The sequence below is a fragment of the Mus caroli genome, chromosome 14 (genome assembly GCF_900094665.2).
Source record: "Mus caroli chromosome 14, CAROLI_EIJ_v1.1, whole genome shotgun sequence".
Taxonomy (NCBI): domain Eukaryota; kingdom Metazoa; phylum Chordata; class Mammalia; order Rodentia; family Muridae; genus Mus; species Mus caroli.
Genome location: NC_034583.1, coordinates 19,684,741 through 19,704,904, shown reverse-complemented (window position 1 = coordinate 19,704,904; position 20,164 = coordinate 19,684,741). Strand labels below are relative to the sequence as shown.

Sequence of the window (20,164 nt, the reverse complement as noted above, 5' to 3'; positions counted from 1 at the left end):
AAACAGAAAGAAAGATGTTCCTCTCCAAAGCCAATGAAGGACAACACAAGGCAATGAACTCTGTCCTCGCTGGACTTGGCACAAATGTGTCCAGGATTCATGTGCAGCTGTGCACAGAGAGGCAGAGCTCAGCATGTAGCTGGCCCAAGGGAGCTGGTATTCCCTGTTCCACATGAAAGGTGCACACTCCGGCCCCTTTCAGAGCTGGGCCAGGTTTCCCTCTCAGGCGTACTGAAGAGGGAATTTATGGGCCTTGGGGGATCTAGACATCTGTGCTTTAGTTTACCAGCAGCCCTGTGCTAAACCGTTCTGGTAAGGAACTGACAGAGTATCATGCAGTCGACACCGTAAATGCTGCCTTTGTGCTGAGACCCAACTTTCCAGCCCATATGGGTGCTGGGAGGCAAGAGAAAACAAACCCGCCAGTGTGTTGCCTCAAAGACCACTCACATTTGTAAATGGCTTTTTAATCTTTCTGCAAGAGGCTGCCAGCCCAGCATGCCCTTGTGTCCTCCTCCGCTAACTATGGTCTCACAGGAAGCCAGAGTGGGAACCACTAAGTATTGATGGAAGCCTTGTGTTTGGGTCTAAGTCACTGCCTGGCCTGTCACTAAAGGAACACAACCTAGAGATGAAACTGGATATCCAAAAGGATCCATATGTCTCTAAAGTGCAGGAGCCAATGAAATAAGAGTAGTGTACCAGAAAACCAAGATGCTTGCTGGGTCTGGTGGCACAGTTTTGGTAGCCCAGTTACTCAGGAGGCTGAGACAAGGGAATCAAAAACTTAAGACTGCCTGGGTTGCAGAGAGAGTTCAAGGCCCACTTAGGCAACTTAGTAAAGATCCTGTTCCCAAATTTAAAAAATATAAAAAGGGGTCAGGTATGGTGGCACATGCCTTTCATCCCTGTCCTTCGGAAGCAGGGGCAGGAAGATGACCTCGATACATAGACAGTCTTAGGCTAACAAGAGCTACACAGTGAAGCCCTGTCTCACTAACAATAGAGAGGGACACACACACACAGACCAGATGGCTCAGTGGCTAAAGGCACTTGTCACCCACCGAGCTTGATAACCTGAGTTCAGTCATCAGGACCTACATGGTAAAATGACCTGCATAAGCTCTCCTTGGACCTCTCCAAGCACACAATGGCAGGGGTACCCCACGCCCAAATAAAAAGTAATAAAATTTTATTAAAACCAAAGCAAAGCATTTGGTGGGGAAGCACTTGCCTTGTATACACAAGACCCTACGTTTAATCTTCATTATTATAAAAATAAAAGTGAAATAAAGAAATAGAAGGCAAACAAATAAGCCAACTTGCCTCGTGCTCAAATGATTTTTGAAATAGAAGAGAAATTACACACACAGGTATATAGGGTGAGTATGTGCTGAGGGCCAGGAGGGTTGGGCCCTTAGCAGTAGCCCCTTGTCTTGCTTCTCCATCAATAGAAATGGCATGGAGACCTAAAGGAACCTCGAAGGCTTATGAAACTGGTTCCTGGGCAGCCTTGGAAGCTGGCACCTCCCCTTCAGGTTCCCCGTTCCTTTTCCCTTTCTAGTTGGTAGGGAAAGCAATGGGGTCGGGAGGCAAGAAGCAGAAAGTTAGTTTGTTAAACAACTGCCGAGAGGCTTATATTGCACGTCCCAGGGTGGACTCCAGAGAGACAGCCAGGTGCAGGATGGTGGTCACCACTCTCACAGATCTTACCTGAGCATGCTGTGTACAAATCTGAGCTCAGAGATGTATTTCTATGCACTAATCTCATCCCTTCAAATAATAACACATTGCTCAAGTTCTCTGAGTCTTTGTGTAGAAGCATTATGAATAACTTTTCTATTTCTGTCCCCCACACACAGCCTAGGGTTAACAATTTATCATGACAGTCACAAAAGTTCAGTAGAAAATTTATGTCGCAAAAGAAAGATATCTTTGAAGGTTTAGAAGGCAATCTCCACATGGCAGGTTCTCCCTTGGGTCTGACTCTCATCTTCGCTTGGTCTCAGTCTGCTAAATTTTCAGACATGCCTTAACTCATTTCTCTCCTCCCCAGTTCTTAGGTCAATGCAAATTTCTAAGAGAATCATCTGTTTTCTGCAGTGTTTCCTGTGCAGGGCCCCTAGGAGCCAGAAAACAGAATAAAGATGGCTTGGGAAATCTAAAGAAAAATGGTAAAGGTATGCAATCAGGGTAGGTTCCTGGGGAGAACACAGTGTTCTCAGAAATACAAACTCAAAGGTCTACAAGCCAGGCAAGGCATTGTTAGTAAGTAAAGGGACCCAGCGCTCCAAGAACAACTGTAGAGTCGGGGACACTTGCAGGTGAAAGCTGGCTAGCTATTCTAATCAAACGTGTTACTGTCATTTTGCAAAGAAAGCACAGCCCTGCCCTAAATCCACCAGAAGGCAACTCTATCCTGAAAAAAGCACCCTGAATGCTAGAGAAGCCCAGTGAACAAGTGGAAACCACCCTGGCACAGGGTGGGCCATCCTAGGAGAGACAACAGGGAGAGAGGCCATCAGAGAACGGTCCTATCATCAAGGGAAGAAAGAGTTCACAGTGAACTTGAACCGTGGTCATTAGACTGGAAAGAAAGGAAAGAGTCAAATGCAGTCGACAGTCTAAAGACTTTTCAAAAAGCAGAACTCAGCAAAAGACCAGATGTGCAGGACTCAGGTGATAATGAGTCTCCCAGGAAAAGCCTGCAGTGAAGTCGTCCAGAGGGTTGAGACCCTGGCCACAAGGGACACAGTATGCAAACACATCCTTCTCCACCAACCAGCTCTGCAGGCTGACTACCCCCACAGAATTTTATTGTGTTCCTTTGTTCTTCCTACCGAGAGGTCAAAGTATAACCAGGAGCCCATAGTCCCAAGGACTGAGCATACAGAACCAAACCCGGGGCTAACTGGGTGGTAAACCTTTCATGAGTAACAGCAGAGGTAACAGAGGGGCTGGAAGCAAAGGGGGTGAGCAGTGGGAATGGATGACATCACAGGGTTGTGGCGCATCCACTCAGACAGTAGGGAAGCAGGGATGCAAAGGGGTCTAGGAGAACCTCATAGCATCCTCCAGCTCTGATGGTCAGCAGGAGGCATGTCTCTAGCTCAGCCTCTCCAACCTCTCTCTGCCATGAATACTTTGCTTTACTACATAAACTCCTGTTTAAACTTCGTGTTTAACTCATCTTTTCCTTTGAGAAAAAAAGAATCAAGGAGAAATCTTCACTGACAACAGCTTTCTGGTCTACAATTTTTTTAATTATTATTCTTATTTATTTATTTATTTATTTATTTATTTATTTATTTTTTTATTTATTGGTTTTTCGAGACAGGGTTTCTCTGTATAGCCCTGGCTGTCCTGGAACTCACTTTGTAGACCAGGCTGGCCTCGAACTCAGAAATCCGCCTTGCCTCTGCCTCCCAAGTGCTGGGATTAAAGGCGTGCGCCACCACCGCCCGGCGGTCTACAATTTTCTTAAACATTTAAGGTCAAGATAAAAGCATTGCTAAGTATTCGAGACAAATGAGACATGGCAGATTCCTGACTCACTCAGCTATGTTGGGGGTGAGGCCCTTGTTGTATGCCTTTTGTGGGGTTCAGTCTAAAACAGTATTTTTATGACTTGGTTTCGAGGCTGTGAGTGGATCTCAACCTTCACTTTAAAAGGCGAGCTGCAGGACGAGATGAAGAGTAGGTCCGATGAAATGCTACTTGCCCCCAAGCCCGACGACCAGAGATGGAGATATCCTTGGGTCTGCATGGTGGAAGGAGAGGGCTGATTCCTTGTAAGCAGTCCTTGGACCTCCACCTAGGTAAGCAGCTCTGCATACACATGCCTCCCTCCAAATAAAATATCATAGAGTTTAAAAACAACCACACGCACTTGTTAACTAAAAACTACTACTGCAGACAATATCCACAACATAGCTAGTAATAACTAAAGGCCCTGTAGAATTTACAATTCTACAAAGGAGCTGTGGTTCCTTGTGAGCCACAAAAGGTGTCTCTAGGATACATTTACCTCTGAGGAATAAAGCGAGACTTAGAAATGTTAAGTCACCTGCCCTCGACTGGCAGTCTTCAATGGACAACTAAAATCAGAACCAAGATACTTTGGGTATTTTGTTCTAACCCTGAGGCCAACAAACTTTTTTGTAATCAGACTGGCATGGCTGTATTTCAACCAAGCTCCTTACGCCTGTAAGGTGAAGTGAAGTTAGAATTCCATGTGGTTTTCACATATAAGAAATACCATTCTTTTCATCCGCTCCCCCCCGCCACCCCGCAAACACTTGAAGTTGATACCGTCTTCAGCTCATGAGCCATGGGCAGGGAGGAGGCAGGTTTCCTCCTCCCCCTAACCCTTTAGCTTTCTAACTCTGGCCAAAACCACCAGGTTCTACTATTATCCAGCTCATATCACAAACTGGTAATTCAGAAGTTCAGAGAAATTGCTGCACAAAACCAGTAAGGATACACTCTGGATGGGACCCATGACATAGACATACAACTATGAACTATCAGAAGTGGCCCTGACCCTGCCTGACCCAGGGTTATGGCGTGCACACATTTCTCGTCCTTATATTCCCCTTCACCTGTGCACTCTTCTACAGTAGCAAGCGGTAATTCAGCTCCACCGGAGACCCACAGAGATTCTAGGTGCATGAGCACAACATAGCTCTCTGCAAGCCCAAGCCCAAGCCCACGTTCCCTTACCTGCAAGGTCTGGCTGAAGCGCTTTAATGGTGTGGTCTTCACAGGTGGAATGAGGTTTGCTAGCGATGTGACTCTGGAAAGGGGCTTGACCCTTTTGTTACTAGGTTCCTGTATAAAAGAAAAAAGAACGAGGACAGTGTCAAGACCAATCCTGCAGATGTCTGCCACAACATCACATCCATCCTGCTCCGAGACTTGCAGGCGACAGGGTGATCTGTAGACCGTGAACAGTGCCCCAGGATCTGCACAGGTGATCTGGCTGGGGAGCCATGAAAGAGAAAAGACGGAGGAGGCACACTGAAGCAGTGGGTGACAGAAAGGTAGGGATCCCACCCTCCCCCCTTCCCCCCCCCAATCAGTCAAAGCTTCTAATAGAACCCTTCTTCCCATTGCTGTAGAGAGTTCCCAGCCAGTGACCTTGCCAGACACTGGCGTGTCTTTTGTTGTTTCTGGTTTCATTTTTTAAAAAAAAATCCTTCCTGTCACCTTGCCAGAGCCATTTTTGTGTATGCTTTATCCATTCATTTTTCTAAAGTTACAAAGATTGCTTTTAATTCCTCAAATTTAAAAAGCATTCATGTGTCTGTGTGTATAGAGGGGGAGTCAGAGGACAACATTCTGTAGTTGGTTCCTCTTCTTCCACCATATGGGTCCCAGGGATCAGACTCAGGTTGTCAGTCCTGGTGGCAAGCCTGCTGGGACATCTGACCAGCTCCAAACATTTTTAAAGAAGTTTTATTTCTAGGATCATAAGAAAGCATCTTTGAACCTATAATAACAGAGAGGCATGTATTAAAATTCATAAAATATCTAATGGCAAGAGGAAATGTACAGGGAGAAATTTGTATCATGGGTTTTTGGTGTCTATACTATTTATAGCCACACATTTTCAAAGTCACCTCCACAGAAAACATCGATTGCAAATCTGTAAGTTACTCCGGAACTGGCTGAGAGGGGAGAGGGAGACTTCTTATTCCAATAAATGTTAACAAGAATAATACAAATAAAACAGGCTGGGAGAAAGAGGGAAAAGACAGAGCAAACATTTTACAAGACAAAGAGGACAGTTACCCTTGCTTTCCTATGCTCCATCTGACCTGCAGTAGATGCTGGACAGCACATGAAGACCTCAAATTGTGATGGAAAATGCCAAGTCAGCCAATTGCAGCAGACGTCAATCATTTCCTAATGCAGCTCGCCCGACCCCTACCCCAAGGTGTTCATCTTTCCTTTTCAGCCATTGCTTTCAAAGTTTGACTCAGAATTTCTCATCCTTCAAGGGGTTCCTGCAGGCCATTCTAAACACAGCAGATGCCTGGAGAAATCCTTCATGAATCTGGAGTTCAGCCGGGAAGTTGTCATGTCGCCCGATGCCCTTGCTAGCCTCAGAAATCAGAAGTCCTCTCTTGAGACTCTATCAACTTTGCTGACATTTTAAGTAGAAAAAAAATTAAACTTAAAGAAGTTCAAAAACAGTTCCATGCTATCAAAGAGTAAGCTGTGTGGTTTGCAAAGCAATCAGTTGCTTTTCTAAGACAGAATGGATCCAGAAGCCAGGGACCTTCTCAGTGAGCTATGCTGAGCAGACAGAAGGCAGCACTAGGAACACAAGGAAGGCTAGGTTTTAAAATGCAGCAGACAAAGATCCTAAAATGAAGGCTGCCACTACAAAGGATAAGGTGCTGAAGAGAAAAGTCCAAAAGCCATCTGCTTCCAGGCAATGATGTCCTTCAGGATGCTCCCTGCCCGGTGCCTGGGCTCCTGAGCATCTGTGCCCAAAGGATGATCTTAAGATTCTCCCTTTTTACATCATCCGTTTCTGCATCCTCAGCATGCTGCGTCCACGCATGTGTGCACACACAGCCTCTTAAGTATCCCCTGAATTCCTCCAAATGGCTTCTGCTTTAGTCTAGAAATGCCAGGTTGCGATCTCGCTTCCTTTGGTGGTATAAACCGCATTGCAGCACACGAGAAAAATCCCAGGGGAAAGAACTTGGTCTCAATAATCCTGCATGCACCTCAGAGGCCAGAGAGGCTGAGTCTCATTCCCACATTTAAAGCTGTATCAGAATGGGGAGGTTGAAGAGTGAGCAGCAGCTGGGGTGTCTTGATTTTAAAGCAGGGCAGGGAATAATGCTGCACACTTGGCAGGCTTCAGGAGGATCTAGTCCTTGTGTGTCATGTGTCAACGGGCTGACTTTGCTGCTCCGTTTAGATGGCCCACTCAGATGTGTGTTATCTACATCCTAATATAGTTATAGGATACATCGGCAATGCAACACTAGCCCAGCACACTGCTAATACATGGAATCCTTTTTAGAACTCCTTCTCGGAGGCATGGCCCCCAAGTGAGTTAACAGCAGGCTGCTCTCTGGTGATCTAACATTGCTAAGCAAAGAGGAATAAACTAGAAGCCATCCTGCTGTGATTTAGTGCTGGCAATGCAGGCAGGTGTAAGCCCCAGAACAGGATCTAAGGGGGGAAGCCTTATGTCTGACCTCACGAGTGAAGTATGAATTATGGAGCTATCCTTGAGGGCTTCTGTGAGAATAAGAAATTTAAAATAATTCTTGGCCTAATTAATTGTTCTTTTCCATTTATTCACTCTGTCTCCAGCTATATCTTACTATTGTCTAAACAGCCCTCCGAGAAAATATTTCTAAGATTCTAAGTAAATAGCATTACTGAGAACTAACTAGCAAATGCAATACCGAGGGTCTTTTCGGGTTTGTCATTGGAAGATGAGAGAACTTAACCTGCAGAGAGCTTGTCTGGTCTAACACAGCGCTACTACTAGACCAGTGGGGGGAGGGGCAGCAAGTTTGAATACAACAGTTCTGTTTAGTCTTTTCTAGGCTTTATTGTTTTGTTACACTAATTAGAACTGCTTGTAGAGTGTTTATTACAAGTTACAAATACACTAGTCTAATTGCTGATTCCAAAATGATTTTGTTGCTGTTGCTGTTGTTGTGGGTATTTGTACAGTCCAGGCCCACCTAGAACTATGTGGTGGAGGCTGATCTCCAAGACCTGATCTTCTTGCCATTAATTCTCAGTGGTGATATGGCTATGTCACCAGGCTCTCAGGTCCCAAAGTGTGTGTTCTTAAAATATACATACACACACATATATGAAATATTTACTTATGTAACCCTTTTTAATGTGTATAAATATTTGCCTGCATCATACAAGTGTGTGTCATGAGTGTGTCTGGTGCCCTTGGAGGCCAGAAGAAGGTACCAGATGCCCTTGGAACTGGAGTTACAGACAGTTGTGAGCTCCAGTGTGGATGTTGGGATCAAACCTGGGTATCTGCAATAGTGGCAAGGACTGTTAATCTCTGAGCTTGGTCTTCAACTCCCCTACTTGCCAATGTAGTTATTTTTAAAAATTCATTTTATATTTATTGTACTTGATGGGAGCATGAAAGAGACACCCTTTATCAGTAGAAAAAGTTCTGCTTATATCAAATTTGATGCAAATTTCTATCATGAATTAGTCTTGACTTTTACAATTTTTTTTCCTATTTAGAGGAAAGGAAAGGGGGAAAAAAGAAGTAAAAGAGGGGGGACGGGAGGGGAGGGGAGGAAAGATAATGAAGATGGCCACAGAGGTCATATTTTTCCATAAAGGAATTTATTCAACAGTTTAAAGAATCTCACAAGCTAACTGCAAACCAAACAGAACAGAAAACTCGGTGTGATTGTATTTTTTTGTTTGTTTGTTTTTTCGAGACAGGGTTTCTCTGTGTAGCCCTGGCTGTTCTGGAACTCAATCTGTATACCAGCCTGTCCTCGAACTCAAAAATCTGCCTGCCTCTGCCTCCCAAGTGCTGGGATTAACAGCGTGCGCCACCACACCCGGCATGATTGTATTTTTAACATAAGTTTTTCTTAACGTGTTTTTTATATTTCTCTTCTAGGGAGGCACAGTGCCTTTCCTGTCTCCTGATTATTCCTCCCCTGAGGTAAAAAGCAAAGCAGACTGTATCGTGTACAAAGCTGCCTACGACATCAACACAACGTAGCACAGTTTCTCCTTTTTCTTTCTTCAAATCAGTTTCACCAAAATAGACCTGCAGGGAACCCTTCCTTGTCTCTGCCTTTCCTGTTTCAGAGTGGGGCTGGGTGCAAAAGGAGGAGTGTGCATCGTGTCTGCAGCTGCCTTGAGATTGCACCTTTACTGAGCCCCCACCACTCTGCAGGAGTGGCTGAGAATGCATAGTATCTGAGACCATATCACTGCAGGGCAAGGCAAGACAGAGGTGTAAACTGTGCATGCCAGGGGATGCCTTTGCCCATGAGCTGATAGGGCACATACACAAACAAACAAGCCAATAACAACTTTCAAACACTTGGATGTTTGAGTGGGGAGCCTTTCAGTCACCTCTAGTCCACCCTCTAACACTTGAAAGTGGCTTTTCACCATCCTCCTGTTAAACACTAACTTATAACTCATGGTAACTGATTTGCATAAATAAATGATAACATGTTAATACTGGTTACAGGTTCTTGTTTTGTTTTGTTTTGTTTTGTTTTCCAAAACAGGGTCTTATTATGTAGCTCTTGGTGACCTGGAACTCACAATGTAGACCAGTTTGGCCTTGAACTCACAAAGACCGGCCTATATCTGCCTCCCAAACACTGGGATTAAAGATGTGTGCCATTATATCCAGCTTGTCTACAGGTTCTTATTTCAGAGGTCAACACATAAAACCCACTAGTTTATTTATCTCAATATGTTTTTAAGTTAACTCCTCTTATGCCCATCTGATAGATGAAGAAACTGAGATCTCAACTGATTGACTTGCTTAAAATGATTCCACTGGATAGAAAAAAAAATGGAGGAAGGCACTATAATTTGAAGCAGGGTGACCTCCGAGCCATGTCCTACCTGGTGGCTGGCTAACTTTTTCTGTAAAAGAGCAGAAAGTAAGGAGTTTAGACTCTCTAGAGCACCCAACCTCTAACACACTCATCCTCTCATCTTCAGACATAAATAATACATAAGTTAATCAATGTGAGCATGGACCACTAAACCTATCATCGATGAGCACATAAATTCAAATGTCATACAATTTCATGTCAAAAAAATATTATTTCTCAACTATTAAAAATACATTATTTTTAATGTGAGCTTCACAGGAAGTGCGCCAGAGCTGGCTGCTGTCTAGTCACATGGTTCTCAGTGGTCCTCAACCTCAGCTCAGCTTCTGTAAGTGATAAACCTTAAGATGGCACCCTCGGGCATGGTACCTCCCCCTGGGGCTCCTGGCATGGCACAAGCTTGGTTGCATTTCCTCCCCGGAGCTGGGGTCGCGTAGGGTTCTCCCCTGACGAGCAGGGGACATGGTTAGTTTCCTTTCTGTAGGACTGATCCCTGTTTCACTACATTTTACTTCCTAAATAAATCCATCTAAACTAATACCAGCTTCCTCTGATGTACAAATAAAGACCCTTTTAACTGACACAATTCCTGAGATCCACATCACAATAAAAGGAGGTAGAAGGAAGAGAGATGAAGAAAACAGAGGGCACCACTGGTCGACAGCTGTCCAAAGAACAGACTCGGCTGCAATCTTACAGGTGGCACAGAACAAAATTATCTTTTAAAAAAATACATTTTTTTATAATGGACAGAAAATCGTTCTGAAAAATGAAAATGTATCATCAGATGCAGAAGGGGAGAGAGATGAGACCCTGAGTTTGTTAGTAGAACCCTGTGATAGAGGGGGACCAGAAGCAGCCATCATCCGAACAGAAGAAATAGGGCAGAAAGATCCTCCACTGAGCATCAGAACTCTCAACTGAGATGTGGACTACTAGAAAAATGGAAGCTGGGAGAGCCATGTCATGTCATTAAAGTCAAGGCTGGGGAGGCACCCGGACGCCAGGATCCCCGAACACTTTTATATTACTAGACTTCTGTTGTTTTGTTGTTGTTGTTGTTGCTTTGGCTTTTATTAATGCTTTCACACACAAGCTCCGAACCACTAAACTTCATAAAATGATCCAGTGGAGGCAAACTGATTTACTATAGAAGCTTACAGAAAAAGGATGCCTTGAGGATCAGACTGTCCTGGACGGACAGGAGTCCTCAGACCCTGCCCTATTTGTCTTGATTTGAAAGCATGCTTTGCTTTCCCCATGGCTCCCTCCCAACTCAAGCTTCTCTTTTCATTTCCACTCTTCTAGGAAGGAGGAAGCTAAGGCCTTCTAGTTCCCACTCTTAAGTGCTTCTGCCAATCAAATCAATGTAAAGTCCATTACTCTGCAATAGCCCTCTACCACCCTCTTCTTAGAGCCCCAAAGTGTTCACAGTTGACATTCAAGACTCACTTTTCAAGACCTCTAGGCCACACCTGCTGTTGCCAACACCTTTCCTGACCATCAGTTGTTTTCATTCAGCCCTTACCAACACTTGCACCGCCTCTGCCCCCTGCAAAACCCTAAGCTTTAATTCAAACAGCCCCTTGGTGGACAGGGACAATCTGCTGCATAGCTTGTCCTTCCAAGAACTACTAGTAGTCTTCCCTCTTGGGTTAATGCTTTTTTGAACAAAGTGCTTGCGAAGGAGCTGCATTTTACAGATCAATCTGTCATTTCTCTTGGTCTGGTCCTCCTACTTCCTGTGTCGTGCTATGCATGTTATCCACAATTTCTTCAAGGGGAAAATGGGGAAAGAGCCTCACAATGACTCTGGAGAATTCTGGGGAGACCAGCTGTCTTTTATTAGGACCTTGGAATCTTGTGGCAGGCACTGGCCTCAGATCTTTACATGCTATGCTCATGGCATCTTCAGAACAGAGCTCACATCATATCCTCACCTTGCAGATGAGTGCACAGAGGCCTGAGGATCACAAACACCCAGTTGAGGTCACATCTCTGACAGCAGAGGAAATATGGACCATACACGGGGTGATGCACCTCTGCTCTGCCACTCTACAGCACAGATAATGATGGCACACAGGGCACAGGCTCTGTGACTAGCAAGTGCTCAATGCATAGTGTCTGGAACGGGACTTGCAAACAGGTATGTCCCTTATGATCCCCTTTCCACCTTTGCCTTCACGAGACGGTGAACTTACCACTCCATATATGTCTATCATTTTTCAAAAAGTTGATGCTGATGTAATTTTAGACTCACAGACAAGTTTTAAAAATAGTCCAGAGTGTTTCCTATACCTTTTACCACACTTCCTCTAAAGCGCAGACCTTACACAACCAGAGAATGTTTATCAAAACCGAGAAGCTAGCATTGGCCCAACACCGTGACCTTAAATGTTAGGGGAGTCCCTGGGACTTTACCCCATTTCCCACTAGGATCCAATTTGAAATGCCATATTATATTTCACTGCTTTATCTGTCATGGTTCTCCCAATCAGTGACAATTCCCCCACCCCTGGCAACACATACACACAATGCTCTCTCATAATTTGACAGTAAAATACTGTAGCTTTCTAGCTGATACATTGAAAGAACACTGGTCCTCATATACAGACTGTCTCTCAGTGTAGACTGATGTGATGCTCCTTACTGATGAGTTTTAGGAAGTTTGCTATTTGTATTCTGGTGAGATCGCATCCAAGGAGTCTACTTTTTTCTTTCCTTTCTTTCTTTCTTTTTTTTTTTTTTTGCACATTATATCAAAGGGGACATGATGTTGTTGAGTCTGATAACTAATGATGTCAGCTTAGACATGTGGCTATGGTAACCCCTCAAAAAAATATACAGACATGTTTTCAGCCCAGCTATCTATGAAAATATACACGCAAGCTCTAAACCCAGTGTCTGTGACTGTAACCTTATTGGGAACTAAGATCTTTATGATTAAATCAAAAGGATGAGATCAAGCTAGTTGGAGTCCAGTCATACGTGTCCTTATCTGAAGAGAAGATTTGGACAGAAACACAAAGATCTGGACATAGGATGACAGAGAGGTAAAGACTGGACTCGTGCATCCACAAAGCCAGACAACACCAATGACTCCTCTTAATTCCAAGCAAACAACAGAAAGCAGAAGAGGCAGGGGAGCAGTCCTGGGCAGGCTCAGAGGACACCTTGGTATCAGTTACTGGGAGCCACAGTGCACAGGTGCTTCCACCACTCGGGTTATGGGTCTTTGCCACAGGAGCTAGGAAAGAAGGTGCCCATGTTTTCCCTCCGTGACAGGTCATAACTGATGCTTTTGTTGGAGGGAGCATTTGTTTACCTAGTGGGTGCAAAGTGAGCTTCACTGAAGTGCATAGGTGTTACCTCTCCAGGAGTGTCTCCCAGCTGCAAAGGGAAACACAAAGGTAGATCCTGAAGGAGCCCCAAGAGCCAGTGTCAGCTGTAGCTGGAAGGGAAGGGGGCAGGTGAGGGGGTCAACGTGCAGGGCAGAGTGACAGGCAGTTAGACAGGACACACAGATCACAAAAGGAGGCCTTCTTAGAATGGTTTGAGCAACAGAGGAGTGAGGCTGGACGACAAGAGAAGATGGCTCCTTAGAGCTGGCTGCCAACTCTACCTTCCTTTGTTGGAAACAAAAGGACAGTAATGAAATGATCACTCTTAATTCCAAAATTTCCACTATTATTCTTTTCCCTGCTCTCTTTCCCTTGGCACATAGTTAATTAGATGGGTGTCATCTGTCACCAGAAGATGAAAGGCAAATAATGAAGCCCAAATTCCAGCGGAAACCTGGCTTCATTGATTAAGCAAGTGACACGGGTTTCAGAATTACCGGTTTTGAACCCACAAGACGAGCAAGCGCTCTTCAAACTCTGCTCGGAATCCTAATTTTTCCTTTGCAGATGTTGATCCATGATTTCAACAGGGATTTGGGGCTTTGGAGACAAAACCTCAGAAAGACACCAGGAAGCTTGTGCTGTGGAGTCGTTGTGGAGTAGCTGATCTCCACACAGAGAGGATCATGCCCTTGTTTGTTTGTGCTAGCTGTGAGTCTGACCCAGTCCTGCACTGGGCATGCAGGCATGCAGGGAGCATTTCCCATGTAAGAAATGGCTCAATTCTTTCTTTCACATCAGGTGCTAGGAGGAAAACACTTCGATTTCCTTCTTTCAGAGGAGAACAAAAAAAATCTAGGGTTTGTTTGTTTTGTTTTGCCTAATGGGAGAACAAGGAGAGCCAGCAGACATAATATCCAGGGAACACACCACATTAGCTCAGGCTCATGCACACAGCCTGTCACACAGCTGGACAAAGGTGCAGAAGAGCAGTCCCACCTTGGGTCCTGGTAACATTCGAGAGTAGATGACAGAGAAGTCATACCGGGGCTTGAGGTATACCTCAGTGGTGGAACACGCTTTCGACATGCATGAGATCCAGATTCGACACCCAATACCAAGCAAGCAAAAAACAGCACTAAAACACAGCACAAGGTTGCTAAGATTAAAGAAAGGACATTGGTTCTTTGTGTATCAAGCACTTTGCATGAACCAGAGAGCTCCAAAGGTCCACTGGCACTTATAGTTCCTAAGCTAGCGTCAGTCTGAGAGGCATCTGCTTTTATAGGAAAGTCTTGGGTTAACAGAGAGACATCAAGACAGCTGGCTGAACTCAGACACATCCGAATCCCAATCCCAAACAGCTTCCCATACAGTGCAACAGAACAAACAAAAACAAAACAATAGAAAGAACAGAAATGAACTCACTGGTTACGACAATGCTGGCAAAGTAATTGTGGCCCTCTCAAATTTCATTAAACTCAACAGCAAAATGAAGAAGCCCTGGCTGGGGCCAGTGAGGAGGGGTGATACTTAGTGTACCCTAGAGAAACAATTCATTCCATAACAAATTCCAAGGGGGTAATGTCCCGGGCGTGCTCTTTTGTTTCTGAAGAAAGAATCTCAACAAATTATTAAAATTACTATTTTTGAGAAAGGGTTTCTCACTATATAGCCTGGCTTCAAACAAGGGTGTTCGTTCCTTCACCAGCCTTTCCACTACTGCACTACAGTAGAGTCATATACCTCCCCCCAGCGTAAATTATTGCCTTATTTCTCATTTTCTTGAAGTTTGGACCCCATTTTGAAAAACTAAAGAATCCTACTTGCCTGCCATGAAGACGTTCTTTTTTTTTTTTCCCCTGAATGGAGGTTTATGGGTTTGAGGTGGGGAGGGGTTAAAAAAAAAGAAAGAAAGAAAAGAACTTTGGAAAATAACTCAGTAAAATATGGGCCCCTCAGAGAGCTGGAACAGGCAGCAGCCCAGGTTATGCACACAATCTCTCAGGAGTGCCAGTAAAATGAAACAGAGCCACTGTTTCAGACTGGAGCGCTGGCTAAGGCCTCCCTCCTCAATTACTTTCAAAGTTATTCATTTTAGTCAACATTGGAAGGGTAAGTCAACATTTGTCCTGGCAGCAAGCCCACATTTGTTATTTTATTAGTCTGCTACTGGCTAAATTGGCCCGAGATTAAACACATCTAATAAATAGCCCTAAAATATTGGAGTTTAGCTGAAAACCACATTCAAATTCTCTTACACAGGATGTTACTATTACTTAACCCTAGGCAGAAGGAGAAACACACACCCACACCCCTGCAAGTTCCTTTCAGTCAGCGCCAGCCCCTATTGCCTGAAGCTCATCTTGGTCATGCTCAGACATGGTTCTACAGACCTTCAGAGAAAGAGGAAGCCAAATATTTAGGTCTCTCTGTGGTCCCTGGCTGTACATCTGCCTGCCCAACTTCAAGCAGCACCTTTTTTACTCTACTGAAGCAGACAGGGCCAGAATCTTAGAGCTGTGTGTCACTTCAGGAGTCAGACCTTCTGACAATATACGGGGCCTGCCGGCAGGGCTGTGCCCCCAGGCTGTGAATCTCCGGAAGAGCACTTTGGGCAGGAATGTTACATGTTAAGTAACGTGCCCCACATGCTATTCCCATTTCTAGGTCTGGAAAATGGGGTACAGCTGGGGACAGTACCGGCTAGATGAAACCCATGAGACACCTAAGAGATGGCTAATAGCCTGATCGTGGCCACTGGGCCCTAAGGAAGGCCCCTGTGGCTTTGGAGTTCCTCAGCTACTTCCTGCTGACTTCTTGGAACTTGTGGGTGGGACTAAGTTCTGTCCTTGTTTATCACTGTGGAAGGGATATCCTGGCTTCCACCCCAACCCCTCTGGGCTGGGTAGGAGAAAAGCAAGCCTTGGGCCTTCCAACCTTGCTTTAGAGTTGAGGAAACTGGTGTGTACAAATCTCGAGGCTACTTTTAAGACATTTTGTAGGCTCCAGGGGAGCTTAGGAACAGACTCACAAAAGCCTCTGCAGAAGGTAACAACGTTCCTGTTAGTTTGATCAAAGAATGTAGCAATTCTTTACAAAGTATACTGGGATAAATATAAGCCCATCTTCCTGGCCAGAGACTATTATTTTAGAACCTCGAGCCAAAATGTAACCTCCTGTGGCTTGGTTTGCTAGCTGTGAAGTACAATGACCCTCCTAGAGTTGTGTGGGGGAGCATGTGAGACTCTGTGGAATGTGTGTGTCATAGGCCCACCTCAGTGGGAGCCCCCAGATGAGACCAGAGCACTAGCCTATTCCAAAGTGCAAAGGGCAGCCTGCTTGCTTCCTCCTCCAACCTGCTCGCCAGCCCACTGCCATTCCCTGACACTTCCTAATTCACCTTCCACTGCCATGACCACTGGCATGTTTTCATTCTTCATTCCTGGCTTCTCCTTCCTCATTCCTGGCTTTATCATCTGTTTAGTAAAACTCTGGCTGGCTAGAGGAAAACTGGGAGAGGCTTGGCAGGATTCAAGGCTATGCTGGAGGACAAAAAACAGTGGTGAAATCCTAAGACATCAACCAGAGTAGGGTTGGGGGAGCCAGTACTCTGGTCTTGAGGTCTGTACGAGATAGGCCCTGCTAACACTCTGCTGAATTATGCTCTACAGGAGCTGGTACGCAGTCTTACCAGGCGCCAGGACTGTCTGGGATTAGGCAACCATAGGTACTCTGGCTATTTATTCCATCAGATATATCAAGTAGAACGTTTCTCACACAGACATGGTGCCTTTTGCTTCAGTAAGGACACTACGGACTCACATGTGTCACCTCTCTATCTACCTGTCATCTCCCAAAGTTCAGCATTCATTATCTTAGCTTCCCAGAAAATGAAATAGAAGTACAGAGATGAAAAGAGGCACGTGCGCAGATCTCCATCTTGGTGTCCCAAAGGGTAGGACAGAGTGTTCTAGCCGAATCTGGGATGATGACATGCATCTCGCTCAGAGCTGAGCTGACAGACAGGTCTGCAGTCTGGCTGAAGATAAGGCTGAAGATAAGGCAGGGATCACTTTTGGCTGCTAGATAAAACCTGCATTGTCATCGGGCAGGAGACCCAGGCTGCAGGAGAGAGCAGATACACTCCTTTGCCTTCCAGTTACTTCTTAGCTTTGACAATGATTTTTGAGCAAGGAAGCTTTTCAGGGACGTGACTTCCAGAAAGAAACATAAAATACTTGTGATGCTTCTGCCATGTGCCAGCTGTACCCAGTGGCACGTTTTATCCCTTCAGATGCCTGGCCCACGTGTGCCCTCAGCAGCAAGTCCCCACACTTTACCAACCAGGGAATACAGAACATTTTAGAACATTCAGCTCCCAAGAGAGAACAGGATAAACCCAAATCTGGTTATTCTAAGTGGAAAAAAACAACCAAACAACGACATGAGAAGAATCAGTGAACTGGAAACGTGTGTGTGTGTGTGTGTGTGTGTGTGTGTGTGTGTGTGTATTAATTTAAACCTTCATGTTGGGGTGACACCATGTCACCCAATGAGCAATGGTATGTGAATAAATAAGGTAGAGAGTAGGCTGCTCAGTTAAGTGTGAGGGTGGTGACGTGCAATGGATTTCTATGGTCCTCTGTCATCCCACACCCCTCAAGTAAGTATATAAATAGTTCCAAATGCTATTCCTTAGGATGGGTGTGCGCGCTCACGCAGAACACAATGCTGTTTGCTTGACTACTTCTCATGGTGCCAGCATATTTTTTAAAGACAGGATTTTTTTTTTTTTAAATGTTCACTAACAAGAGATTTTCCCAGAAACTCACCTCAGACCCTGGCTCTCTCAACTCTACATTTGCAACATTGAACCATGATTGTGTGTTCTTTCTAGCCCCCAGACTTTAATACAAAGGAAAGAATCATTATTTAGGGTCTACTGGCATTCATACATGTGCGAATATGGAAAAGAAGGTATCTGCAAGGAGACAGGAGCCTGGGAGAGAGTGAACTCTAGAGTTCAGCTCATTTAAATTACAAAAGATAATCCAGAGACTGAAGGATAATGTGATTTAAAAATAGGAAGACTAGCTGGGGCGGTGGTGGCACACGCCTTTAATCCCAGCACTCGGGAGGCAGAGGCAGGCAGATTTCTGAGTTCGAGGCCAGCCTAATCTACAGAGTGAGTGCCAGGACAGCCAAGGCTATACAGAGAAACCCTGTCTCAAAAAAAAAAAAAAAAAAAAAAAAAAAAAAAAAGAAGACTAGTCACAGATTGCTGTGTCAAACAAAATGATGGAGCCTTGGAGTTAGAGGCAACAGGTGTCAATAAGTTTCTAGAAGAAACAAAGGCAGTTTTGCTGAATATGGTATGTATTTCTGGGGTAGAGGACACCCCCACCTTCAACCCCCAATGCAGGTAGCAAGAGACACGTGGATGGAGTAAAGATTCATTCTGCACCGGATCCTTCTTCTTCTTCCTTCTGCCTCAGCATTTAGGTAGCTGGCCCTGGAAGCCTTAGTGGGCCCTGCTGCCAAGGCTGCTCTCTGCTTGACTCTAGCACACACTCTCTTGTCTACCTCAGGCAGCAATGCCAGCAATGCCTGTTTTATAGAAGAGGAAGCAGGTGTCCAGGGAAAGGAAACCACTTGCTCCAAGTTTTACCAAGTAATTAATCAGCAGAGCTGACATTCAAATCTACCTGACTTGAAAGCCTTTCCTGCCACTCCCACCCTGACCTCCCAAGGCACATCATTTCCTCTTATAACAACAGCAAGGCATACACAGGGCCATACCCTGCCAGTCTGTATCCAAGGGCTTTCTGTCTGCTGTAGTCTAGCAGGACATCTTAATACAAAGGGTCCTTTGTTAGAAAGGACCCTTTCTGTCATGCCTTGAGTCAGTGGTACTTATTGTCCCATTTCACAGAGCAAGCAAAGACTTAAAGGGCTTTAGAGTTTGCCCAGGATCGCCTAGCAAATACAGAGCTCAAGGTCACTCACCTGCCTGGGTTCTTCTAGTTTCCTAATCCAGGGGGAACCTGGATGGAAAACTGACTTCACGGGCAGAAGAGAGGTGAAGCCTGAGGCAGGAATGAAAAGAAGAGAAGCTGAGCCTGCTACTCGCTAGCCTTGTCACTCTGGGACCAGAGGTACCCATGTGCTTCCAGCAGACATGAGGTGACCCTCTAAGGGTAGACCTGGGTTAGACAGCCTCCAGCATCAGTGGTCTCACTGGACTACTTTCTAATACACGGTATTCACAGGCTTTCAAAGTTCCTCACTGAGCACCCCATCACAGACTGACAACCATTAGTATCACTATGTTAGTTTTGCTAATGATCTGGTCACACTCAAATAGATAGAAAGCATGCTTTTTTCCTTTCTTTGTAAATGTGGGGAGAAACAATAGGCACTGTCAGGTCTCAGAACTTGTTCACTGACAGCTAAAGAACACTAGAGGTCATATTTTTAGTTATTCAATTCTTTACCAATAAAGTCACCACACTGTGGAGTTTCCCCTATACTTCTAACAAAGGACCCTTTTGTAATTAAGATGTCCTGCTAGACTACAGCAGGAAGAGCTCAAAGCAATCAAATCCACCCTCATCGGTTTCCCTTTGTCTGTGGTCTGCCCTGGCTGAGTCTTGGATGATGCATATGCCAGCGGGGAGCTGCCTCAATGGCCAGGGTGCATCTGTACTCAGACTCACACACCATCTCCTGTTTAAAACCCATGCAGAAAACTATAAAATCACACCACAGATATGTTTTGCCTACCTGCAAAGAAAGATGTGAGGCTTGCCAGTGTGCTTAGAAAATCTTTTATTAAATAAAAATAGTAGTAGTAATAATATAATAACAATAATAACTATAACATCAACAACAAGAAAAAATTTCTATTTGAACCATTTGGGACCACTTGGTATTAACAACAACAACAGTTCCATTTGGACCATTTGGGAAACCAACTTGGTATTGCCTAGGAAGAATGAGTAACTTCGTTTCATAGACTGACCACTCTAGCTTCTACTCAAAGACTCTAAATAGAAGCGGCTGTGGCACCCTATAGGTGGAACAACATTATGAACTAACCAATACCCCGGAGCTCTTGACTCTAGCTGCATATGTATCAGAAGATGGCCTAGTCGGCCATCACTGGAAAGAGAGGCCCATTGGACTTGCAAACTTTATAAGCCCCAGTACAGG

At 44.8% G+C, this 20,164-nt stretch overlaps 1 protein-coding gene across 7 annotated transcripts in view; it reads right to left on the bottom strand.

Annotated features, from left to right (window-relative positions):
* The window catches only part of Arhgef3 (Rho guanine nucleotide exchange factor 3), a 289,545-nt gene that overhangs the window by 36,893 nt on the left and 232,488 nt on the right, over positions 1-20,164 (bottom strand). For 6 of the 7 annotated variants that reach the window (XM_021181453.2, XM_029468792.1, XM_021181454.2 and 3 more), the window contains one exon: positions 4,723-4,830. In XM_021181453.2, coding sequence (XP_021037112.1) covers positions 4,723-4,830 — 108 coding nt within the window. Of the gene's footprint in view, positions 1-4,722; positions 4,831-5,793; positions 7,036-20,164 lie in introns of those variants that run through there. The other variant, XM_029468793.1, reaches the window with a different exon arrangement.